The 27026-nt window shown below is 42.6% G+C and overlaps 1 protein-coding gene across 1 annotated transcript in view; it reads left to right on the forward strand.

Annotated features, from left to right (window-relative positions):
• The window catches only part of HCN1 (hyperpolarization activated cyclic nucleotide gated potassium channel 1), a 539017-nt gene that overhangs the window by 375853 nt on the left and 136138 nt on the right, over window positions 1-27026 (forward strand). The window contains exon 4 of the mRNA XM_069748639.1: window positions 5954-6172. Within this exon, the coding sequence (XP_069604740.1) occupies window positions 5954-6172 (219 nt within the window). The remainder of the gene's footprint in view (window positions 1-5953; window positions 6173-27026) is intronic.

Here is a 27026-nt window from a genome sequence, read left to right on the forward strand (position 1 = left end):
CAGATATCCTGAGGGTGGTGTCAGCTATAGCTCTGTCCTTGGCATGTGAACCTGACTCTGGAAGCCCTTGATTTGTCCTACTGTGAACCCTGACTTGTCCTGTGTCTGTTATCTCCCCCTGCCTGCCCTTTCCCAGTGTCTCTTTGTTTGTCTGTAGTTCTGCTTGACTCTCTGGTTCTGATCTCCTGGCTTGGCTTTTTGACTCCGTTTCAGTTTGTCCCTATTGTACCGTATTTTGCCCGTCCTCGTTTACTGATCCCTTGCTACGTCCTGACTATCCATTCTGTCTAAATCATTTTGTACTGTTGTGCTGTCTTGAGCTCAGACTAGGCTTTCCTGACCTCGCTCTCGCCACTAGGTGGTGTCTGTTCAGTTACTCTGTGTGTGCAGTCTGGCTTCCCTACCAAGCTCCCCCATGTGGAGGTTGTGCTGTACTGCACTGCAGCTGCATGACAGTCAGCAGGATTTCAACACCCAAACTATTTATATGCGCATGCATCTTTCAACGACAAGTCCAGAAATACCTTTACATGGCCGCTTCATTCCTCCGTAACTGAGAAATAATGATATGCAAATGAGGCCGATGACCTATTTGTAAAGCCTCTGTCACTCCAGCTCTATTCCCTGCCCAGCCTCATATCCACATGCTAGGCTTTCAACTCCTTTATTTACAATAACACACAGTATAGGAACGCTCAGTCAAGCAAGATGAGGCGGTGCTGAGAGGGGAATAGAGCTGTAGTGGCAGAGGCTTCAGACCTACAAATAGTTCTTCAGCCTAATTTGCATGTAAATTCAAACACTGATTTCTCAGTAATGGAGGAATGGCCTGGAAATGTCAAAGTATCGCTGGGCTTGTCTTTGAAACAGCTACATGTGCATATACTGTAAAAAGTTTGGGAGTGAATCCTGTTAACAGATTCCCTTAAAAGAATTCACCAGTGCACATAAGTATAGAAACGGCAATTAATGCTAAATTTACATTTTTGATGACAAATATTCCTGAAAAACAGGAAGCAAAATACAGAATTGCCCACTATGGAGCCTTTAATCCAGTTTCGTTGTATTTGTTTAATCAAACAGTCCAATATAAAAGGTCAGACAAGTTACATATAACATTTGCATTGCAAATCTAGGACACTTCCAAGCAAGCCAATGGGAAACATCTGCCTGCCGCCATTAAAGTGACAGCTGATGGATGTGTCATGTCTAGCTAACAGAGGGTTGCAATAGCAGGCACTCCACGAAAACAACATATGTGTTATAAAACAACTTAAAGGGGTTTGTTCAGCTACTAAAAATGCCGTCTCTCACTTTAACCCCTGAAGGACTGGATGATTTTACCTTTTTTATCCTCTACTTTTATTTTCCCATCGATATAAGGTTTTTGTTTTTCTTGCAAGACGAGTTGTAGTTTTTAGTGACAATCATAAATTTTCTATAAAACGTACTAAAAAAATAGGAAAAAAAATATATAATTTTAATGAAATGTAAAAAAAAAAAACATTTCTGCTATTACTTTTAGGGTCTAGTTTTGTTCTTATGACATTCATTGTATGGTAAAAATAGCTTGGCAACATAATTCTACTGGTCAATAAAAATATTGCAATCGTAAATTTGTATTTTTTTTTTTTTTTGTAATTAATTGAAAGATTCAGAATTTTGTTAACAAATAAAATGTTTTTTTTTTATTGCCATATTCCGAGATCCATATTATTTTTTTTGCTCAGTGATCTGGTGTTTTCATTAATATCATTTTAGAGTATGGTGTATACAATGCTTTGGTTAATTTGTAATACATTTTTTTACTTAAAGGGCGTGGATTAAAAAACAGTAATTATGGAATTTCATTTTCATTTTTCGATTATTTTTTTCTGGTATTTCTCTTATATTGCGGTATGGGCTAATTGCTTATATATTCTAATAGATCAGACTTTTTTGGTTGTGGCAATACCAGATATTTTTATATATTTTTTTTTTTGTTTATTTTTCAACTGGGAAAAAGGCTCATTTGAATTTTTCTATATCTTTTAACATTTTTAAAGCTGTTATTGCCACTTTATTTTTTAGTCCTTTCCTTTTATGGGATTTGAACTTGCGATCCAATGATCACTTGTTGTATACACTGCAATACTACTCTATTGTAGCTTTAGTGTGAATTATGATCTGTACCCTGGAGTACCCTGTTGGCAAGTATGCCGCCCTGCAGCGGGCTTATCTCTGCCATGGTTATTAATCCAGTTATTGCTCTATTTAAATCCAATTATACTGTATGCAAGCAATTATATAGTATGAAGGCTTTGGTGGAATCCATTATACTGTGTGGGGGCCATTATATTTTATGGAGGGCTTGTGCTGGTCATTATACGGTGTTGCGAGCGGGTTGCCATTATGCTATATGTAGGCCCATTATACTGCATTGAGGGCTGTGTGGGGGTCACAGTTGGGGGATCATACTGTGTTGAGGTCCCCATACTTTGCCTTGTGAGTTGAGGTTGGGGAATAGTAGGGTCATTATACTAAGCATGTGGAGGCTAATATGGAGGAATTCACCGTTTCGGCATCATACTTTATCGGGGCAGTGAAAGAGAAATCTAGGACTTCAGCAGGAGGAAAATTACTATGTTCAGGCTGCAAAGTTGTGAGAGATGCTCTTCTGTGAGGAGCCTGACAAATATTTTATTTTTTAGGGGGTGGATGGAAATTTGAACTTCTGCTATGGTGCCCCATGATTTCTATGTACGCCCCTGCCCGTATTGCATGTTGAATTGTGCTGAAAAGAGAATTAAAAAAAAAAAACGCAAAATGGTGCCGTTAAAAAAATTACAACTCAGGCTGCAAAAAACATAATGAAAATCACATTTGGTTCTTAGAGTTCAGGAAGCAAAATAGAGAAAAATTTTACAGTCCTAAAAGTCAAAAAAGGCTTAGACTGAAATATGTTAATAAGCCAAGGCCTTATGCCTCATTCGGACATCCGTTTTTGATGTACGTATTCCGTGCGCACCCATTATAGTCTGAGACCAAATGTATGAAAAAAAAAACGAGCCATGTCCGTTTTTTGATCCAAGTTTAGGCTCAAACTCACCCTTTCAAGTGGACAGGTCCATGAAAAATGGGCAGCACAAGCATTTCATCCATGTGTCATTGAAGTGCTGTCCATTTTATACTTTTCAATGAATGACAGAAGTTTGAAATTTGTTTGCGTACAAGAACACAGGTGGTAAAAATGGATATGGACCAAAAATGGATGAAAATCGGGTCCAGCACACTCATTAAAAATGTTTTTTTTTTGTATGAAAAATCAGTAGTATGAATGAGGCCTAGCTCATCTATAATGGTTACCAGACGGATCGGAAAAAAAGGGGGTTGGAGAATATTCCTATCGAAGAATATGTCTCTGTGTAATGTTCCCTGTGCTTCAATGAGTACAGAAAATGTGTGCTACAAGTTTTTAGTTTTCATTGGAACCTATTTACCAACATAAATATATGCAAATATACACTTCATAATTAGGTTAATTAGAATTATCATCATGCTAATTTATGATAATAAGGTAGGAAAAGAAGCATATACTTATTTTAAATTAATCCATGCTGTGGGAAGCTACAGTTCAGGTGTTGGCAATTAAAAAGTTATGCAAAATTGTAATTATCTTGTCTGGTACATAGCTTTACAAAATAACTATAGTATCTATACCAGTGGTGTCCATCTGGTGTATCAAGGGATGTGTGCGTGCTGTACCCTGGGCCACAGCAGGATACCACGGGATGAGCGCTCCTGTCATCTTCTCTTATCCACCAAATTTGGGAAAGTGTTGGAAATTACTATGATTTTTCCTATAACTGTAGCATTTACCTATAAAAACAGTAGGAAAGTCATCATTTTGGTGGGATCGGCCAATAATCTCATGTGCATAGTTCTTGCATGTACAAAATTTGCTGGAACTGTGTTGATTTTGTCAGGTACAAATCCCAGCAAATTTGCTATCCTCTGGATTAGAAAGGATTTGGGATTTATGCCATCCTTGCCAAAAGTGGGGGTTCAAGGCTAGATTGGAAACATTTCTGGGTGGGATTAGAAGACAGGGTATAAACCTCACTACCCTACCAAGCCTTATTATGGTAGGTATGCATGTGAGTGTATGGGGGTTGTGCAACTTACACCATCGACTGCAGATGTTGGGAGAAAGGAGGAAAGAGCATGTGGATTTCAACATGTCCAATTTGTTACACCTCTGGCTGCGACTTGCTCTCCTATTCCTATATTTTGAAAACACATGTATGTGGGCATCCTGAGTGTATGGGAAGGTAGAGAGAATGGCTACAACTACTGAAGTTGGAAAAGCATTTAAGAGCAGTTGGCTTCAAATAGATAATTTCTGCCTCAATAGAGCATATTGAAATGGAAGTATGGCCACAGGCTACAAACGGATAGCACACTGACTCTATTCATAAATGGTTAAAGTGGTTAAAATTGCAAAGTGCTTGTAAAAACACACAACTTTGTAATTAGTGCCTTATTATAAATCCTGTTCAATCTCAAGAACAGAGGGATTTTTTGTTTTCTAGGTTACAGCTTGTTGCACAGGTTGTTTAACGGTTCCACCCCTTATTGTGTCTGGGATACAGTTATTGACAGCTCAGCCATCCAATCTGGTATAGGGGCGTTCTGAGCTGTCAGTGTGTTGATTGACAGCTCGACTATCCAATCTGAGACTGGGAGGCACTGGCTGTCTCCAAGTGTTTATTATCCCAGGTGATTGCCATGCTACTTAACTGAGCTGTTTCTCACAGACCTCTGCCAGACATACATTTAGCCAGGTGTAGTTTGTTTCCTCTGTGCCTTAAGTTTTGTATGTTGAGTTTTCGTTGCCTGACCTTGGACCTTTTCTGACCATCCGTCTGTTTAACCCCTTTTGCTCTGATCCGCTATCCTGGTATTCTGACCTCGGAACATTACCTGACTACACTTTTGTCTCTTCCTACTGTTTATGACATACCCTCCTGGCCTTGGAATCCTTGATACCCTGACTCACGGCTTTGCCGTGAGAAGTGACTAGCGTCACAGGTTACTGCCTACCCTACAGTGTCAAAATGGACCGCTCTAGGCAAAGAGCATTACTGCAACTCTGAGAAGCCAGCATGGCTACCATTGTCTTTAGCATCTCTGGATTTCTCTCCCATCACACACACCTGGTACGTCATTGTTTGGCAATTACAAAGAGAGCTGCCAACAGAGGATCTTGATGATTTCCGTGTCTAAGTGCATTCAGCATGGCAGAACGTTCGCAGGACATGGCAGCATACTCGCAGGACTCATACTCGATGCTGAAAAAATTGAAATGTTTTAAAAAATATATCTATCCTTTCTGGGATTTCTATAATTCCATGTCTTTTCATTCACGTTCTTAGAATTTAAATTCTCAAAGTAGCGAAGTGTATATATATATATCTACACTACATACAGTATATATATATATATATATATATATATATATATATATATATATATATATATATATTGTATATATTTCAGAACCTGTCAAGTGTTCTACATCTTTACTCAAAATGTCATACCCATTATATCTATAGTTAATCGAGCCAGTAAAGTAATCATCTATCTTTAGTTTTACAGACATCGGAGGAATGTTATTCCCCTTAAGCTAAACAGACTTGATGTGGAAGCATGAGTAGATACATGGGAGAGTTAGGAAAACTATCTAATCATCTTTGCTCAGTGTGATCACAACATTAGACAGGGTCTCCCAGGCATTGTTTGACAGCGCAGGTGGATTACCCTTCATATATTTGACATGCATGAAATGCTTTGCACTGGAATTTTATCTTAAGTGTATAGCTGAATGCATGTACGAAAATGTTATGTATTTTATACATTTGAATTATTCGTAGATCGTTCATTAATTTTGTTTATTTATATTTTTTTTTTGCAGAATGATTCCTGGGGAAAACAGTACTCATATGCACTCTTCAAAGCCATGAGCCATATGCTGTGCATTGGTTATGGAGCCAGGGCTCCTGTTAGCATGTCTGATCTATGGATAACTATGTTGAGTATGATTGTTGGCGCCACCTGCTACGCCATGTTTGTTGGTCACGCGACAGCCTTAATCCAGTCTTTAGATTCATCACGTCGACAATATCAAGAAAAGGTAACTTTTTACTTGGCTATTAAACAAGAAATAGTGGTAATATATAACATTTTTAAAAGGGGTCCAACCGTTAGCCCGGACTGACAGTATAAACCAGGCACATAGTCGACTAAAGGGTATAGCCCCTGTAAAAATCTATCTCACCTTTAGCCTCTGTTCTGCAGAAACTGAAGTTTAACCAAATATGCTAATTATGGTGCTCGGTGCACCCTTGGTGTGGCCAAGAGGCTCATTGCACCATTGACAGTGCTGGCTTGTCTACGCTTCCTTTGCAGTCAGTGGTAACTCAAGGCAAGCCATGGCTGTAAATCACCAGGGAAGGAGGTAGGGACATCCAAAATAAGTAAGTATAATGGTGCACCGAGCCTCTCGGCCTCACCAAGGGTACGCCGAACATATGTGATTAACGTTCAACTTCTGCAGAATGGAGGAGGCAATTTTTATAAAGTCTGTAATATAGAAAACTATGTGCTTAGTGTATGCTGTAAGTTTGGGGACACAGACTCTTTTACTCTTTTACGTTATGGTATGGTGTAAACACATAGCACAGCAGGATCCCCTAGCATATATACTGTCTAAGTAAAAATCAATGCAAAAAGGTGGCAATACATGGTCAGATTTAAAGGGGTTTTTCATCCCATTTCTTTTAATTGTCATATGGGCGAAGTCTGATATGAAATTAGAAATAACACATACTTCTGGACCCCCCATTGCTCCTCTATCCCTCTCACCATGTCTACCGCCCCTCTCCTCTCATCCTCTCCTGACCTGGTTGGCCAATGCATCACTGCTGCTGACACTGATTGGCCGCAGCGGTCATGAACCGACCCCAACAGGATAATAAGGAAGGGAGAACAGTAGAGGTACCCATCCGGCATGATGTAAGAACAATGAGGTTTCAGTGGGTGAATATGTTCCATTTTAGGTAATGTCCATACAGTATTTAAGAGAAAGGGGAAAGAATCCCCTTCTTGCGAAAATAAAACTTTTTTACTATCCATGGCAAATAGTCCATATATCATGAATAATCCTGCTGTATGAGACATACACCCATACCCTATCATGATCCAGGTAAGACGGTAGTTACAAAGTAGTTGTGTACTTCCCGCAATGACCCCCACAATCTAAGATTTACCATTACAGAACATTGCCAGAAGCCATTGGACCACTAGACATCTAACAATGTTTTGCATCATCTTTGGTCAGACTCTTCGGTTACATTCACAATAGAGCAACGATCAGATAGATTTTATAGACTATACTTAAAGGTAATGTGTCATCAGAAAAATTATGGATTTTTTAAAGTTATATTTTTATACAGTTTCGGCAAAGGGTTTTTTTTCTGTATCACAATCTTTCTTAAAAATTAAGATTAGAATTTTTGCAATTTTCACACTAGTGTTTTTTAACCCCTTCCCGACCTGTGACACAGCGTATGCGTCATGAAAGTCGGTGCCAATCCGACCTGTGACGCATATGCTGTGTCACAGAAAGATCGCGTCCCTGCAGATCGGGTGAAATGGTTAACTCCCATTTCACCCGATCTGCAGGGACAGGGGGAGTGGTAGTTTAGCCCAGGGGGGGTGGCTTCACCCCCTCGTGGCTACGATCGCTCTGATTGGCTGTTGAAAGTGAAACTGCCAATCAGAGCGATTTGTAATATTTCACCTAAAAAAATGGTGAAATATTACAATCCAGCCATGGCCGATGCTGCAATATCATCGGCCATGGCTGGAAATACTAATGTGCCCCCACCCCACCGATCGCCCCCCCAGCCCCCCGATCTGTGGCCCGCTCCCCTCCGTCCTGTGCTCCGCTCCCCCGTCCTCCTGTCCGCTCCCCCCGTGCTCCAATCACACCCCCCCGTGCTCCAATCAAACCCCCCCGCACTCCGATCCCCCCCGTGCTCCGATCCACCCCCCCTGCACACCGATCCACCCCCCCTGCACACCGATCCACCCGCCCGCACACCGATCACTCTCCCCCATGCTCCGATCCCTCCCCCCCCGTGCTCCGACGCCCCCCCGTGCCCTGATCTCCCCCCCCTGTGCCCTGATCTCCCCCCCTTATACTTACCGATCCTGGCGGGGTCCGTCCGTCTTCTTCCCCGGGCGCCGCCATGTTCCAAAATGGCGGGCGCATGCGCAGTGCGCCCGCCGAATCTGCCGGCCGGCAGATTCGTTCCAATGTGAATTTTGATCACTGTGATATAATCTATCACAGTGGTCAAAATAAAAAAACAGTAAATGACCCCCCCCATTTGTCCCCCATAGATAGGGACAATAATAAAATAAAGAATTTTTTTTTTTTTTCACTAAGGTTGGAGTTAGAACTAGGGTTAGGGTTAGGGGTAGGGGTAGGGGTAGGGGTAGGGGTAGGGTTAGGGGTAGGGTTAGGGGTAGGGTTAGGGTTAGGGTTAGGGTTTCGGTATGTGCACACGTATTCTGGTCCTCTGCGGATTTTTCCGCAGCGGATTTGATAAATCCGCAGTGCTAAACCGCTGCGGATTTATGGCAGATTTACCGCGGTTTTTCTGCGCATTTCACTGCGGTTTTACAACTGCGATTTTCTATTGGAGCAGTTGTAAAACCGCTGTGGAATCCGCAGAAAGAAGTGACATGCTGCGGAATGTAAACCGCTGCGTTTCCGTGCAGTTTTTCCGCAGCATGTGTACAGCGATTTTTGTTTCCCATAGGTTTACATTGAAATGTAAACTCATGGGAAACTGCTGCGGATCCGCAGCGTTTTCCGAAGCGTGTGCACATACCTTTAGAATTAGGCTATGTGCACACGGTGCGGATTTGGCTGCGGATCCGCAGCGGATTGGCCGCTGCGGATCCGCAGCAGTGTTCCATCAGGTTTACAGTACCATGTAAACCTATGGAAAACCAAATCCGCTGTGCCCATGGTGCGGAAAATACCGCACGGAAACGCTGCGTTGTATTTTCCGCAGCATGTCAATTCTTTGTGCGGATTCCGCAGCGTTTTACACCTATTCCTCAATAGGAATCCGCAGGTGAAATCCGCAGTAAATCCGCAGGTAAAACGCAGTGCCTTTTACCCGCGGATTTTTCAAAAATGGTGCGGAAAAATCTCACACGAATCCGCAACGTGGGTACATAGCCTTAGGGTTAGGGTTGGGTTGGAATTAGGGTTGTGGTTAGGGTTAGGGGTGTGTTGGGGTTAGGGTTGTGGTTAGGGGTGTGTTGCGGTTAGGGTTGTGGTTAGGGTTACGGCTACAGTTGGGATAAGGGTTAGGGGTGTGTTGGCGTTAGAATTGAGGGGTTTCCACTGTTTAGGCACATCAGGGGGTCTCCAAACGCAACATGGCGCCACCATTGATTCCAGCCAATCTTTTATTCAAAAAGTCAAATGGTGCTCCTTCCCTTCCGAGCCCCGACGTGTGCCCAAACAGTGGTTTACCCCCACATATGGGGTATCAGTGTACTCAGGACAAACTGGGCAACAATTACTGGGGTCCAATTTCTCCTGTTACCCTTGAGAAAATAAAAAATTGCTTGCTAAAACATCATTTTTGAGGAAAGAAAAATGATTTTTTATTTTTACGGCTCTGCGTTGTAAACGTCTGTGAAGCACTTGGGGGTTCAAAGTGCTCACCACATATCTAGATAAGTTCCTTGGGGGGTCTAGTTTCCAAAATGGGGTCACTTGTGGGGGGTTTCTACTGTTTAGGCACACCAGGGGCTCTGCAAACGCAACGTGACGCCCGCAGACCATTCCATCAAAGTCTGCATTTCAAAACGTCACTACTTGACTTCCGAGCCCCGACATGTGCCCAAACAGTGGTTTACCCCCACACATGGGGTATCAGCGTACTCAGGAGAAACTGGACAACAACTTTTGGGGTCCAATTTCTCCTGTAACCCTTGGGAAAATAAAAAATTCTGGGCTAAAAAATTATTTTTGAGGAAAGAAAACGTATTTATTATTTTCACTGCTCTGTGTTATAAACTTCTGTGAAGCACTTGGGGGTTCAAAGTGCTCACCTCACATCTAGATAAGTTCCTTTCGGGGTCTAGTTTCTAAAATGGGGTCACTTGTGGGGGGTTTCTACTGTTTAGCCACATCAGGGGCTCTGCAAACGCAACGTAACGCCCGCAGAGCATTCCATCAAAGTCTGCATTTCAAAATGTCACTACTTGACTTCCGAGCCCCGACATGTGCCCAAACAGTGGTTTACCCCCACATATGGGGTATCAGCGTACTCAGGAGAAACTGTACAACAACTTTTGGGGTCAAATTTCTCCTGTTACCCTTGGGAAAATAATAAATTGCAGGCTAAAAAATCACTTTAGAGAAAATAAAATTTTTATTTTATTTTCATGGCTCTGCGTTATAAACTTCTGTGAAGCACTTGGAAGTTCAAAGTCCTCACCACACATCTAGATTAGTTCCTTTGGGGGTCTAGTTTCCAAAATGGGGTCATATGTGGGGGATCTCCAATGTTTAGGCACACAGGGGCTCTCCAAACGTGACATGGTGTCCGCTAATGATTGGAGCTAATTTTCCATTTAAAAAGCCAATTGGCGTGCCTTCCCTTCCGAGCCCTGCCGTGCGCCCAAACAGTGGTTTACCCCCACATATGGGGTATCAGCGTACTCAGGACAAACTGGACAACAACATTTGCGGTCCAATTTCTCCTATTACCCTTGGCAAAATAGGAAATTCCAGGCTAAAAATCATTTTTGAGGAAAGAAAAATTATTTTTTATTTTCATGGCTCTGCATTATAAACTTCTGTGAAGCACCTGGAGGTTTAAAGTGCTCAATATGCATCTAGATAAGTTCCTTGGGGGGTCTAGTTTCCAAAATGGGGTCACTTGTGGGGGAGCTCCAATGCATAGGCACACAGGGGCTCTCTAAACGCGACATGGTGTCCGCTAACAATTGGAGCTAATTTTCCATTCAAAAAGTCAAATGGCGCGCCTTCCCTTCCGAGCCCTGCCGTGTGCCCAAACAGTGGTTTACCCCCACATATGAGGTATCGGCGTACTCGGGAGAAATTGCCCAATAAATTTTAGGATTCATTTTATCCTATTGCCCATGTGAAAATGAAAAACTGAGGCGAAAATAATTTTTTTGTGAAAAAAAAAGTACTTTTTCATTTTTACAGATCAATTTGTGAAGCACCTGAGGGTTTAAAGTGCTCAATATGCATCTAGATAAGTTCCTTGGGGGGTCTAGTTTCCAAAATGGGGTCATTTGTGGGGGAGCTCCAATGTTTAGGCACACGGGGGCTCTCCAAACACGACATGGTGTCCGCTAACGATGGAGATAATTTTTCATTCAAAAAGTCAAATGGCGCTCCTTCCCTTCCGAACCTTACCATGTGCCCAAACAGTGGTTTACCCCCACATGTGAGGTATCGGTGTACTCATGAGAAATTGCCCAACAAATTTTAGGATCCATTTTATCCTGTTGCCCATGTGAAAATGAAAAAAATTGAGGCTAAAAGAATTTTTTTGTGAAAAAAAAGTACTTTTTCATTTTTACGGATCAATTTGTGAAGCCCCCGGGGGTTCAAAGTTCTCACTATGCATCTAGATAAGTTCCTTGGGGCGTCTAGTTTCCAAAATGGGGTCACGTGTGGGGGAGCTCCAATTTTTAGGCACACGGGGGCTCTCCAAACGTGACATGGTGTCCGCTAAAGAGTGGAGCCAATTTTTCATTCAAAAAGTCAAATGGCGCTCCTTCCCTTCCAAGCCCTGCCGTGCGCCCAAACAGTGGTTTACCCCCACATATGAGGTATCAGCGTACTCAGGACAAATTGGACAACAACTTTCGTGGTTCAGTTTCTCCTTGTACCATTGGGAAAATAAAAAAAATGTTGCTAAAAGATAATTTTTGTGACTAAAAAGTTAAATGTTCATTTTTTCCTTCCATGTTGCTTCTGCTGCTGTGAAGCACCTGAAGGGTTAAAAAACTTCTTGAATGTGGTTTTGAGCACCTTGAGGGGTGCATTTTTTAGAATGGTGTCACTTTTGGGTATTTTCAGCCATATAGACCCCTCAAACTGACTTCAAATGTGAGGTGGTCCCTAAAAAAAATGGTTTTGTAAATTTCGTTGTAAAAATGAGAAATCGCTGGTCAAATTTTAACTCTTATAACTTCCTAGCAAAAAAAAATTTTGTTTCCAAAATTGTGCTGGTGTAAAGTAGACATGTGGGAAATGTTATTTATTAACTATTTTGTGTCACATAACTCTCTGGTTTAACAGAATAAAAATTCAAAATGTGAAAATTGCGAAATTTTCAAAATTTTCGCCAAATTTCCGTTTTTATCACAAATAAACGCAGAATTTATTGACCTAAATTTACCACTAACATGAAGCCCAATATGTCACGAAAAAACAATCTCAGAACCGCTAGGATCCGTTGAAGCGTTCCTGAGTTATTACCTCATAAAGGGACACTGGTCAGAATTGCAAAAAGCGGCCAGGTCATTAAGGTCAAAATAGGCTGGGTCATGAAGGGGTTAAGCTCTAAGGCTACTTTCACACTGGCATTTTTTGCAAGACGTCGCAATGCGTCGTTTATGGCAAAAACTGCATCCTGCAAAGTTGTTTGCAGGATGCGTTTTTGCCCCATAGATTAACGTTAGCGACGCATTGCGACGCTTTGCCACACGTCGCAACCGTCGTTAAATGTAACGTTTTTTGCTCCTGACGGACCGCTTTTTCCGACCGCGCATGCGCGGCCGGAACTCCGCCCGCACCTCACAATGGGGCAGCGGATGCGCCGGAGAATGCATCCGCTGCACCCGTTGTGCGGCGCTAACAACGCTAGCGTCGGAATCTCGGCCCGACGCAATGCGACCGGCCGAATTCCGACGCTAGTGTGAAAGTAGCCTAACTTGCCGCTGTTTTTGAAAATCCATGTAATAAGCAACGACCAATCTCTGTCCATATATTTTATATTGAAGCTTCTAATGAGCATGTGCAGTAGTCGGAGGAGGAGCAGCTGTGACATTGCCTGTGATTGGTGGGTCCTGTGTCATCAGTCGTATACAGAGGCATTACCTGTCTTTGTAATCTTGCCTCTGATAATAAGAAATCTACTGAAAACCCTTTGTGAAAGGACAGAAAGTACAAGTCTAATGCAGCCCCATTGGCCATTGTGAAATTTGCAAGATTACTTATTATTTTGTTTTTAATAAAGATCGTAATATGAAAAATATTTTTTTATAAACACATCTAACTCAAAAACCTGATTTAAACGATAGGTAATGTTCTGATAACTCATTCCCTTTAAGACACTGACAGAACACAGTGCTATATAGTAGGGCAAAGGTGGACATGTCTCAGATTTCTAAGAATGTTCTGTGCAGAGAAGTCTGAGTGCTTGGTGTCTTTTTTGTGAAGATGGAGGGAGAGACCATAATGCACAACAGGCAGAAGAATCGTTCATGAGAGGAGAAACAAATATGTTCATTACACACTTGCCTTGTTTAGTCTGTCAGAAGAGAATGACTGTGCAAACCAAGCACAGGCCATCGGTGCACTCTTGGTAACCGAGCCATTCAATGCACCTTCCCACCTACTTGTTTTCCATCTGTATTCGCCTCTTTGGCTCCTGTGGAGTCAAAATTGTCGATCACAGAAGAGGATCGCAGAGATAGATTTAAAAGTAAGTAGGTGGGAAGATGCACTAATCTGTTTGCCTAGGGCAAGACTGGACTGAGTTGCTGTGCTTGGCTTTAGTAGCCATTTTTGTGCTGACATTCTCCATTTGAATACATTACAATAGGGTGAAAGAACAGTTATTTTATGTCCTCTTAGAAATTTTTTTTTTTCTCAAAATATATCTGATCCAAGCTAAGCTCACGCGTTTCAGGTCTTACTCTCAAATTTATCAATTTGTCAAAGATTAAACTGTAGAAGACACAGTGTCATCAGCTTCTTTTGAACAAAGCAGCTCTTTCTGCCTCTATCGCAGCAAGAAATCTCAGCGTAATTATATATAGTATCTACTAAAATAAATGGACTATCTGGGTAACAGATGGATGTGCTGAGTTCTTCAGAGCAGAGGAAACATTTTACTTCTTCTTTGCTCTAATTGTTGACGATTCTGAATTAGGTGCACCCCTCTATTAACTTGGAGTGCCGTCAAAGAATATATGATCATTAGATTTTTAGGCTCTGTGCGAGTTTACTCTTTGGATCCATGTATAGAAAAAGCCTTATCCACACACTGTGTCGGACCTCAATCCATTTTCTCTGGCATTTTAGGCTACTTTCACACTTGCGTCGGTACGGGCCCGTCGCTAAGCGTCGGCGCGATGTACCGACGCACGTTGTGAAAATTATGCATGATGTGGGCAGCGGATGCAGTTTTTCGACGCATCCGCTGCCCATTCTAAAGTCCGGGGAGGAGGGGCGGAGTTCTGGCCGCGCATGCGCGATAGAAAATGACGGACAGGATGTATGAAAAAACGTTACAATGAACATTTTTTCGCGCCGACGGTCCACCAAAACACGATGTATCCAGTGCACGACGGACGCGACGTATGGCTATACGTCGCGATCAGTTGGCAATACAAGTCTATGGGGAAAAAACGTATCCTGCGAGCACATTTTCAGGATCCTTCTTTATCCCCAAACGACAGATTGCGACGTATGTCTCACGACACAAGTGTGAAAGAAGCTTTAGGCTGCGGACACATTTGTTTGGCAACAGTAGAGATTTGCTCTGAAGGTCATGTTGGGTGCCTGTTTTTTCTGAACCTAGAAATAAATCATTTTGCTCTGCGCTCTTAGATGCGCACAATGAATACATTGGATAGCACGCACTAAAATCAATACCGTTGGATTGGCAAATAAGGAGAGAAGATTGAACATTGTGTGGTTTGTACTTGAAACAAATGACATTGGTAAATGAAAATTACTCTCCTCGATTTCTGTTCTGACTTCCTTAGACGTCCCTAGACAAAAAAGATAATAGACATAATGTCCTTGGGCTGTGGCACATATGCTGTGAGAGCACTTTGTTAGTCTGTCACTTTAATTGGGTTATTGAAGTAAATAATGGCAAAATTTAAACCATTGATTTATCACTTTGCATGTTAGTATTGTGTTTGCTTCTTGGCCCTGGAGCAGCTGAAAGCACAAACTCTCAGGAGAAGCGTATAATGTTCAAAATGTTTTTGCTTTTTTTTATCATACTTACGTAGGCATATCATTTCTAAAGAGAAAGAGGATACATAATCATCAACTACTTTAAGATCTAGGTATTTGGTCCAGTAGAAGCCAAAATTTATCATCTTGGCTGTAGAGGCCAACTGTGCCTCCAAGGGAAAAGTAAATTCTTGGCTGACCCCGCAAGGGCAGTCAGATGAGCTTTTTGGAAGAAAATGAACTCCTGAATATCTAGTCCTAGTTTGTAAATTGTATTGAACAACTCTTTTTTAAACGCTATAGTCTTCCATATAACATAAGAAAAACGGCATTGTCGGCACTATGTGTCCCGGCACTCATGCCATGTCATGTGAATGATGCAGCCTTCCCTTAGACAGAACTTCATCTGACGCAACTCTGTAGCCCATCGGTGGGTACTGATAGGCTGCAGCACTCATGTGACATAACAATGGCACATGAGCTTTGGCAGACATAGCGCCAACATTGCTGGAATGGTGCCAGACTGGGAGGTGAGTATGTGTTTTTTTATTTTACTTAAGGGACTATAGCATTACTTGGACAACCCCTTTAACCACTTTTACTGTAAGGAATCCTCTCTTCCCTTCATGGTGACAACACGAGTACTTTACATCTAAGGTTCTGTCCGCCCTGCATTTGGAGTAAATGCCGGAAAATTCCAAACTTATAGAATAATTTCCGGAAATGCTCCCCCAAGAGGCTTTTATTATGGTTGTATGGGTCATTATTATTATTATTATGTATTTATATAGCACCATTGATTCCATGGTGCTGTACATGAGAAGGGGTTACGTCAAAATACAAATATCACTTACAGTAAGCAAACTAACAATCACAGACTGATACAGAGGGGCAAGGACCCTGACCTTGAGGGCTTACATTCTGTGGTCATCAAACTTTGTTTCAGCGGTATAGGAAAGCACTGTAGGCTGAAGCCTACTTATATCTAATTAGGCTGCTTTTAACAGACCTGAATAAAATGATTTGGGTTTTATTTCTGAATTCTCTTGCTTGAAACTCTCAAGTGCCCAAAAATTGCATAGTACCAATGCCTTTAAAAGGACTTTCCAAAGAAGCACGGGTGAGCCGGTGCTAGATTATTCGATGGGACGTTGATTAAGAGAACTAGTCTAATTGCCATACGTGGAGTCGGGAAGGAATTTTTCCCCTAATATGGGAATTTTCTCATTTGCTTCATGTTTTTTTTTTGTCTTCCTCTGGATCAACATGTTAGGCTGTAGGTTGGACTCAATGAACTTATCTCTACCTTCAACTTAAAAACTGTGAAACTCTGTTATATTTACTGACTTTTCTAATGTATGCCTAAACAGTGACATTCTGTAATTTAAAATCAAAGAAAAGAAGCATATACATTTTCGGTATCCTTTCACTTTTTTTCTTTAATCCCTTATCTTCGCAATTTATGAGAGTAGGTCTTGCCGTATGATAGATTTGACCCATCTTGCTAGACGTGTTAGACACTTTTCCTTATGCTATCTCATGTTGGTGTACAGGGGACCAATATTTTGTGCCAGAATGTTGCCATAATTTTGGTGTAATTTGATGCATTTTGTAGACGTTGTCCACTACTTTAAAAGGGTGGAGTAAGAATTAAAAAGGTCCTAGACTTATCTCCTGTACCAGCTCCATTCCTAAACACCAGAATGGGGCACAGTATCAAATGCGGAGAACACTGATGGTTCAAGAGATGAGCGTAAGATTTTTTTGAAAGTTTGACTTAAAAAAGGAGGCATTGCTTATAGAAGTCTTAAATGGGTGGACCTTTACTTTAAGATATTTTTCAGAACTGTTTGGTAAGGGGCAAAAGGTGACTGAAGCATATAACAAACTAGAAGCAAGACTTGTAGGTCAGCTTTTTGTTGCAAATAAAACCAGAATTTTGGTGCATTTAGCTTAGTAATTCTCCCCCATTCCTTCTTTGAAGAGAAGGAGATAATCAACCATTGGATGGACCTTTGATTCTGTAAAAAACCTCTTCGAAATCAGAGGTGCGTGGAGTCACAGTGTGAGGTGATACATCCATGGTATGTGACTGTAATGTGTGGACTTCAAGGCAAAAGGCTGGCATACTACGGGCACGTAGACCATTGTAGTAGGGGCAGCACGTTGGCTCAATGGTTAGCACTGCAGCCTTGAAGCGCTGGAGTCCTGGGTTCAAAGTCCACCAAGGACAACATCTGCAAGGAGTTTGTATGTTCTCCCTGTGTTTGTGTGGGTTTCCTCTGGGTTCTCCGGTTTCCTCCCACATTCTAAAGACATACTGATAGGGAATTTAGATTGTGAGCCCCATCGGGGACAGCGATGATAATGTGTGCAAACTGTAAAGCGCTGCGGAATATGTTAGCGCTATATAAAAATAAAGATTATTATTATTGTAGTATATGGATGCTCCCAGTTCTGAGATGACATTACATGCAGACTGTTACATGCATCCTCGATGGCTGGTAGCATTTATCAGTATTTCCCATATTTCATACATCACATTTATCTTTTCCTTCACTGATGCAAAGTAAAGAAAAATCTAACAGTAACCCAAGTATCTGTCAGGCTTTGAAGATGAAAGTACGATTTTTCTATTAGATGCTTTAGGTTTCCTATGCCCTCATTCTGACATCTCTGTGAGGAGAAGACTCGCCATTCTACATTCTTGTTATATTTTGTAAAAAAAAATGTCTGTTTGTTCCTGCAAGGAAATTGAGAATGAAGAACAAAAATGGCATTAGCAAAAATATAACAATTTATTCTGTTTGTTAACACATTTACTTATTTTTGCTGGTGGATTTAAGAATCCTAATGGCCGAGGTTTGCATGAATGGGAATGAATAGACTCAGTCGTACCATGGCGTGTTCTTCGCTGACAAGCTGATTGGTAGCCAGAGGCACGACCAGGTCAGGGATGACTAGCGTGAATATTGCCACTGTGGGTTTGTGTAATGAAGTGGATAGACGCAAGAACAAAGAAAATGCTCACTTTGACCCTTCATAAAGCACTTTGTATCTCTGTCAAATTATCTCTAACCACTGAAGGCTACGGTACAATAACAAGACAGTAACGTGTTATGTGACCCTACACACTCAGTGCGCGTCTTATTACCTGGAAGAGAAATTATAGTGTCTACGACCCGTAATTTTATAGAATATATATACAGTGATTGTTTTTCAATCATTAATGTAATTAAAAATGAAACTTACGGTAATATTTTGGTTGTTCATTGGACAATGTCAGACTTGTTTTCTAGATTACCATAAGTCCTCTACTGAGTCCAAATTCTCAAACAATTATGGGTCCCAAGGGTCTACTCTTCTACTTTTATGCACCTACTAGGGTGTTCATTTTTATGAGTTACCTTAACCAGTTCATGACTGGATAACCCCCCTTCTTTCTCACCATATCCATTTTGAGCTTTTTCCCCACATGCCTTCTTGACAGCTGTAAAAAAATTCTCATTTGGATATTCAAATAATTTTTTGTCCCTTTGTTTGTGATACATGGGGCTTAATTTGTGTATAATTTTTCCTATTATTTATTTAATGTTTTGCTGATATGGGGGAAAACTGTAAAGAAAACTAGAAAATACATGTCTATTTATAACTTATTTATATTAATTTTTTACAACCACAAAGGATTGTTAAAACATTTTAAATTGTGTTCAACCTTCCTGTATAAATTTTTATAAATTAGATACATTTCTTTTCAATGAGGTTGAAAGAAACAGCAATTCACAGTGTCAGTGTCTTTTTTTTCTTTTTTTAACCTTTGTGTTATTTATGTTTTTTTCTATTTTATTTTAACATATTAATGCATTCTTTTTATAGCTCATTTCTCCTGTAACCGGGACTGGTATATTAACCCCAGTTACAAGGGAATCTCATTGTCCTGGCTAAATAGCAGATGTGACTGGATCTTCTATGACCCACCAGTACTGGTTTCCTCTCTATACCCAGTGATCATTTGTACACAGGGTTAAGAGGAGGAAGCAATGTCAGTGATTCTGCTTCCTAATCTATATACACAAGCAAAGTTTCAGCGCTGGGTGTATACAGATTTAGAAGTAAAACATGGCAATAAATCATGCTTATCTTCTTCCTGGGAATTGTAGGTGACCCCCCACAGCTTCACAGTCTTGTACTAGTTGCTTTCACTGCATTAACGCTTAAAAACGCTAGGGTAAAGTGTGGACTGCTGTGACATATAAAGTCTATGGACAGTCCAGGAATTGTTAAAGGGGCCATAACTTATTACCTATACACAGGAAAGGTCCTAACACTTGACCCTCACCAATTTTGACAACATGGACCATAAGCCCCCTATGTAAATGGAGCATTGGTTGAGCATGTTCATTACTGTTCTATTCAAAGTCTATACTACTGGCAGAGATTACCCAGTATGATGTTCAGTACAATCCCACTTGGTTGTGGAGCTAAAGGACCAGCGGTACGCTCCGGCCAGAAGCGCCACTGTGTAGTAGCGAGGTTGATGGGGGGGGGCATGCGTGGTTAGGTGAAATCACAAAGGCTATGTGATGGGTGCGCAGGAGGACCAAAAACCGACGCGTTTCAAAGGACTGCATCTTTCTTCATCAGGGTTCACCTTTCTGGCCGGAGCACACGGCTGGTCCTCTGGATTCCAACATATAAACCAGAATCTGCTTAGACACACCACTTGCATTTTATTTAAAGACATACATCCAGATGTGGTTTATCACATCTGGATGAGGAATCTTAGCTCATTCCTCATGGGTAGTGGACTCCGGTTCACTGATATGTTTAGTTTTCCTTGCTGCAGCCACCTTCTTTAAATTCCATCAAAGATTTTCGTTAGGGTTCAAGTCAGGCGACTGTGACGGTCACTCCAGAGTATTCCAGGACTTTTTGTGCAGTCAAACCTTTGAGGACTTTTGAGGTATGCGTGGGATCATGGTCCCGTTGGAAGATCGAATGACGCTCAAGCTTCCTCTCAGTTGACATGAAGTTTTCTACCATGTACATGCAGCGCCCCAGGGTCCTGGTCCTTGCAGTAATGTCAATTTCCTCTAGGGGAGAGTGATATTACGTTTGAAGGCAAAGAAGGACAACTGCATCCAGGTATCACAAACATGCAACACATTTCACACTCTGGGCCACCAGGGGGAGCTCTTGCTCCTATTTATTAGGTCACTCCCCACATTGGTAAAACTGATCGCCTGTAGGGAAAATTAGTTAGTTGCTGGCTGAGCTCCGCTCAGTCATTTGGTCCCTGACAGGGGTGGTATCCTGTCAGAGGGCAAAGGAGAAGGACTTGGAGCTGTGCATGCCCTCAGAGCTACAGCTCCTAGGAAGAGACATCAAAGGCAGAACTGTATTGCAGTGAGCGTGAAGAGAGTTGCAGCAAAGGAGAGGATACCAGAAGGGGACCAGCCCTGCTCAAGCTGTCTCCTTCTGAGGCGCAATATCCCGGTAGCCGGAATACCGAGGGAGCAACGACCTTTATGCCTTGCTCCAGAGACCGGAAGGACAGCTAATTTCAAATTACCTGTCCGTACTTACACCCAGGGGGCACGGTGAGAACTACAGAGCCGGGTTATCTAAGAGACCCTATAAACAGGCTCAAGTCACCAGTCATACGGTTCTTGTCCTATCCTATATGGGGGACAGAGAGAGAGACACCACATCTGTGAGACCCTTATGTGAAGCCATAGGCAGTAAGGGACTACACCACCACAGCGCAAGGGAAGGCTACTGATTTCCACCTGGACAAGGGGACTCCGGACTTGCCTCCAAACCGGCCAGACTCTGCCTGTCCTGTCACCTGTTGCTCTGGACTGTGGATGCTGAAGCCTTCAGTAAAGGTAAAGAGACAGCAACCTTGTGTCCTTGTTCTTCACTGTGCCATTCACCATCTCATCATCTATACACCGGGAAGCCCTGGGGATACACTTCACCTGTGGGAAGGTATACCATTTAGCTGCCATAACATCACACCAGCGGACCCCTTAAAGCAGCATCGGTCACCATGACCGAACACCACAGGTGGCGTCACGAACATTCCCCTTAAAGACCTTTCCCTTTTACACGGATGTCCCAGGGCCACGGACCGGGTCAGCCACCATGACATCCCCCTGTGAACCGAAGGACCCGTTACCGAGTACCCCATGGCCCCATGGGGGCACTCCATACAATTTTCTTATTTTTATAACAAATAGGAATGTATAGATCATATACAATAATCATAATGATGGTTAAAGAGAAAGTCAAAAATATGTGAGCAAAACAATGTATGACTAAGAAGTTGCTGAATTATAGCACATTGTCCATTAATTCCACTGGTAGTAAAGTAATGCCATAAAGATATTTTTTTTTATTTAAACCTCACAGTCAGCAAGTTATTACTGCAGGTGTATGCTGAAAATAGCATCTGGAATTTGTACCGTGCCTTCCGAAATAGTACGTGTTCTGTAGGAACTATACACACTGCAGTAATTACATTTAGGTCAGTATGTTCTGTTTCTCTGCGGCAGACGCCTGGTGAGATATACACCGTTTATGTGTGGATACATACAGTAGCATTGTCATACGGTTAGAATAATGATTGGAAGATACAACAAGTAAATACATTACATATTCAATCACTAGAATAATAATAATACACTAAGCCTTTAAACTTTAGACATGTATTAGTTTGTAGTACGTGTTGATAGGTTTACTTTTTATTTTCCTGTATTTACATCTGACTTTTTTTTAAATAAATTTTGTCTGTGTTTAATATTTTGCATGCTTTTTTTGCATGTATTTTCGTGAACAAATCCAAAAAAGCATTAGATAGTGTGCTCGTGATACTCGCTACACTACGATTATTTTTTTGAATGCTTGAGTGGAAGCTCTAGTCCCTGCCCCCGCGCTTTTTAGACAGCCAATAAACATGCAAGGATTGCCTGCCAGTCACTGTAATGCCGTAGCCATTTTGGTTGTGGCATTACTGTGATTGGCTGGCCGCCTAGCGTTACAGGCACACACTAACCCGGAAACAGGCAGAGCCTGCTAACGGTGCTGCTAAAAGAGAGGCAGAATTGTTGCTGCGTATAGGCAGGGGCTCGACTACATTTATTTATATATCTTTCATCTACAACAGTCCTTCTTACGGCTAATTATAATCAACATTATTATTGCTGTTAGCAGCACTTAAGGAGAGATTGTGGTGAAGGGACAGTGTACACCAGGATAGGGCTAATTGCACTTCCTTCCTTTCTGCTGCAACTCATACCAGAAGCCCTTCTCAGAGCTAATAATATTATTTTTCCTTTTAATCCAGCAAATTGTTTTGAGAAGGGACATACAGCATTATACACCATTTTTGCTGCGGCAATTATGTATCAAAAGCATACAGACAGACTTGGTTGGATCTCAATAGCATCGTTATATTGATATTGCAACAAGTCCATGTGAGGTGGGCAAATTTGTGTGAAAATAAAAAAAAACGAGGAATTTAGAAATAGCATCACTGTATTGTGGCCAAATTTTCCTGTGCTAGTATTTTTGCAATTTTTTTTCAGCAGACAAATATTATATGCCATTTATACTGCATCAGTTGTGCATCAAAATAAAAAACTTGGTTAGAAATAACATCGCTATATTGCTTCGGCACTGTGACAAGTCACAATTTCTGTGTTCCAGTGTTCTTGCCAATTTTTTTCAGCAGACAGATATGATATGCCATTTATACTGCATCAGTTGTGCATCAAAATAAAAAAGCTAGAGTTGCTTTTTCAGAAATATCATCGCTATATTGCTCCATGCTGGAGTAACAAGTACATTTGAAGTGGGAAAATGTACCTGCAGTAGTAATACTGAAAAGCTCTTTCAGCTGTGAAATATTAAACGGCATTTGTATTGCTCCAATTGTGCATAAAAAAAAAAAAGACAGACTTGATTGGTTAGAAATTGCTATATTGATACTGCAGTGTAAGAAGTCCATCTGAGCTGAGCAAATTTTCCTGCGATATCCCCCAACAGAGATATATTATACATACCGTGTATACTCGAGTATAAGCCGACCCGAGTATAAGCCGACCCCCCCTAATTTTGCCACAAAAAACTGGGAAAACTTAATGACTGAAGTATAAGCCTAGGGTGGAAAATGCAGCAGCTACCGGTAAATGTCAAAAGTTAAAATAGATACCAATAAAAGTAAAATTAATTGAGACATCAGTAGGTTAAGTGTTTTTGAATATCCATATTGAATCAGGAGCCCCATATAATGCTCCATAAAGTTTATGATGGGCCCAATAAGATGCTCCATATTAAAATATGCCCCATGTAATCCTGCATAAAGGTTAATAATGGCCCCATAAGATGCTCCATAGACACATTTGCCCAATATAATGCACAAATGCTGATTATGGCCCCATAAGATGCTCCATAAAGATATTTGCCCCATATAGTGCTGCACAAACCTTGATTATGACCCTATAAGATGCCCCATACAGACACTTGTCCCATATAATGCTGCACAAACGTTATAGCCCCATATAATGCTGCACAAACGTTATGGCCCCATATAGTGCTGCACAAACGTTATGACCCCATAGATGCTCCATACAAACACTTGCCCCATATAGTGCTGCACGTACATTATGGCCCCATATAGTGCTGCACAAATGTTATGGCTCCATGGATGTTCCATACAAACACTTGACCCATATAGTGCTGCACATACGTTATGGCCCCATATAGTGCTGCACAAACGTTATGGCCCCATATAGTGCTGCACAAACTTTATGGCCCCATATAGTGCTGCACAAACGTTATGGCCCCATAGATGCTCCATACAGACACTTGCCCCATTTGCTGTTGCTGCGATAAAAAATAAATAAATCACATACTCACCTCTCCGTCGCTCAGGCCCCCGGCACTTTCAATAGTCACCTGCTCCTTGTTCCGTCGCCACTCCATCTTCAGCATCTTCAGTACTGACGTTCAGGCAGAGGGTGCGCACGAACCACGTCACCGCGCCCTCTGACCTGAGCGTCACTGCTGAAGACAGAGCAGCGCCCGGAACGGGGAGCAGGTGAATACCGCACAGCGCTGCGCTCCCCTCCCCATTATACTCTCCTGCTCCTGGCGCTGTGCAGTCCCTGCTTCCCCAAGCTGCAGCTTCATCCTGTACTAAGCGGTTACTGTTACCGCTCATTACAGTAATGAATATGCGGCTCCACCTCTATGGGAGGTGGAGCCGCATATTCATTACTGTAATGAGCGGTACCATGTGACCACTTAGTATAGGAAGAAGCTGCCGGCACCAAGAAAGCCAGGGACCTGCAGGGACTGTGCCAGGAGTAGGTGAGTATAATAAGACAGGCCCCGCTCCCCCTCCCCTGCTGACCTCTGGGTATGACTCAAGTATAAGCCGAGAGGGGGACTTTCAGCCCAAAAAAGTGGGTTGAAAATATCAGCTTATACTCGAGAATATACGGTAATTTAAAATGGGCAAGTCGCTTGGTAAGGGACAGAGAAGAAGATGTGATGCTGATGGTGAGCGCAGAGGTTGAGGCTGTAAGCAAGGTGAAACTGTGCCTGATGCGGGAGCACAACAAACACAAAGGACGGAGCAGAACACCATTCTTGACCAGTGTAAAAAGGTGGTTGGAGGGATAGCAAATAATGCTTCCAGTCACTTTGTCAGCATCACCCTGTATTCCACATGGTCCAATCTCAGTAGCCGTGTTCTGGACCACATAATCCTCACCCTGATCCTCCTTCCTCCCGCCGTGCCAAGAGCCCGGACACAAGTGATCCCATACTTGGATACTCCAAAGAGCTGTTAACATTTCCATTTGTAGATTCTGGCCTCACCCTGCCATTTTCAAGCGGAACATAAGGACATTGCATCTAGCGATGCCCAAATATTTGAGCAGCCAGACTCACATGAGGCAATAGTGGGAAAATGCCATTACTGTTTGCAAGAGAAGGATTATGATGAGACACAATTGCCAACAAGTGATGTTTTTATGTCAGCAAGTCAGGAGGAGGACTAGGATGCAGAAGTGGAAGATGAGGTGGTGGACCACGAAGTCACTGACCTAACCTAGGTAGGTGACATGCAGAGCAAGGAAAGCAGTGCACAGAGGGAGGGATCCACAGCACCACAACAGGCAGCAAGAGGCAGTGGGGTGGCCAGAGACACAAGGTGGTCCACTGTTCCCCAGAGCACCAACACAGCAGTGCTGCAGCTGTGTTTGCAACTTCCAGCTCACCAACTGATGTGCGATGCCACCACAGGTTGAAACTCAACATTACATATGTTGGCAAAGCTTTGTGAGCAGCAGAGGGCAGTAGTTGAATACCAACTACACCATGCCCATCAGCCTTTGCACATAAGAGCTGATGAGTGGACATGGGGGTCTGACATCTGTGCGGTTCTCCAAAACTTTGAGGACTCGACCAAGATGGTGAGCGACGATGATGCCATAATCAGCGTCACCATCCCACTTCTCTGTCTACTGAAATGCTCACTGCTCACAATTAAAGAAGAGGCTTTGTAGGTGGAGCAAGTTGAGATGGAGAAAAAACTATACAGGGTGATGCTACAGAGCCCAGCCTCATCTCATCTTCTCAACACGGATTGGGTGATAATGAAGAGGAAAAGGAGGAACAGGAGCTGGTTGCTATAACGAATGGAAACAGAGGCACAGAAGTTGAAGTTCACATTTGTTTTTATTTAGGTTTAACGTGAAACCTCGGGACCACGGTCTGGGGGCTCCGAAGGGGGCGTGACTACGTGAGCCCCAGACACCCGTGGTAAGTCCCTTCGAACAGGGTCAGAATGGAATGCCTGGGGGACACGGGTGTTACTTCCAGTTAGACCCTGAACTCGTAGCAGCTGTCCCAGCGGGACAAACAGAAAAGCAGGGTTAGCGGGAGACGTGGAGCTAACCAGGTGATACCGGGTGGACGGGTAGAAGCTAGTTCCAGAGGTACTGGCGTTGTCCGGAGATGAGGATGGCGGGGCGAGATGGATCTGGCGTAGACAGAGCGAACACCGTCCAAGATAGCTGGGTAACCGGTAGCTGATGATCTGTTGAGACAGAGAGTATAAACAGAGCACTGGCAGAGAACTTCAGAAGCACATGCTGACAGGAACCGGAAGAAGCAACAGTGGATACTTGTTGCTCCGGCGCTCTCCCTATGGTGGAGGAGCTAGAAATAGCAATGAACAACACGCCATTGGCCAGAAGCATCTTTTGAAAAATGCGTGCTGTCTCTTTAAGAGCCCGGGAGTGAGCGCACGCGTGACCTAAGCACTCTGCTTGTGAGCCTGCTGGCGGTGCGCCAGGAAGCAGGAGAGCAAGGAGAGGCAGAGGATGCATCCTGACAGCGTGGAGCCGACACAGAGCGGGAGTCCCGACGGGGACCCCAAAAAGATAGAGAAACCGAACTGGGTGTAACAGTTGCCTACACTACAGATGGTACTACCCACACCACCTTCATCCCATCTGTTTAACGTGGATGACCTGAAGCCGAGGAGGAGAAGGAGGAAGAGGAGGTGGACGAGAAGGACAGCATGAACACTCACACTCTTGGTGGGGACAGGGAAGTCTTGGCTGTTGGCAGTCTGGCACACATGGCTGAGTTTATAATCTGATGCCTTTCCCATAACCCTCACATTGTATGCATTTTTGCCAACACT

The sequence above is a fragment of the Ranitomeya imitator genome, chromosome 1 (assembly GCF_032444005.1).
Source record: "Ranitomeya imitator isolate aRanImi1 chromosome 1, aRanImi1.pri, whole genome shotgun sequence".
Lineage (NCBI taxonomy): Eukaryota > Metazoa > Chordata > Amphibia > Anura > Dendrobatidae > Ranitomeya > Ranitomeya imitator.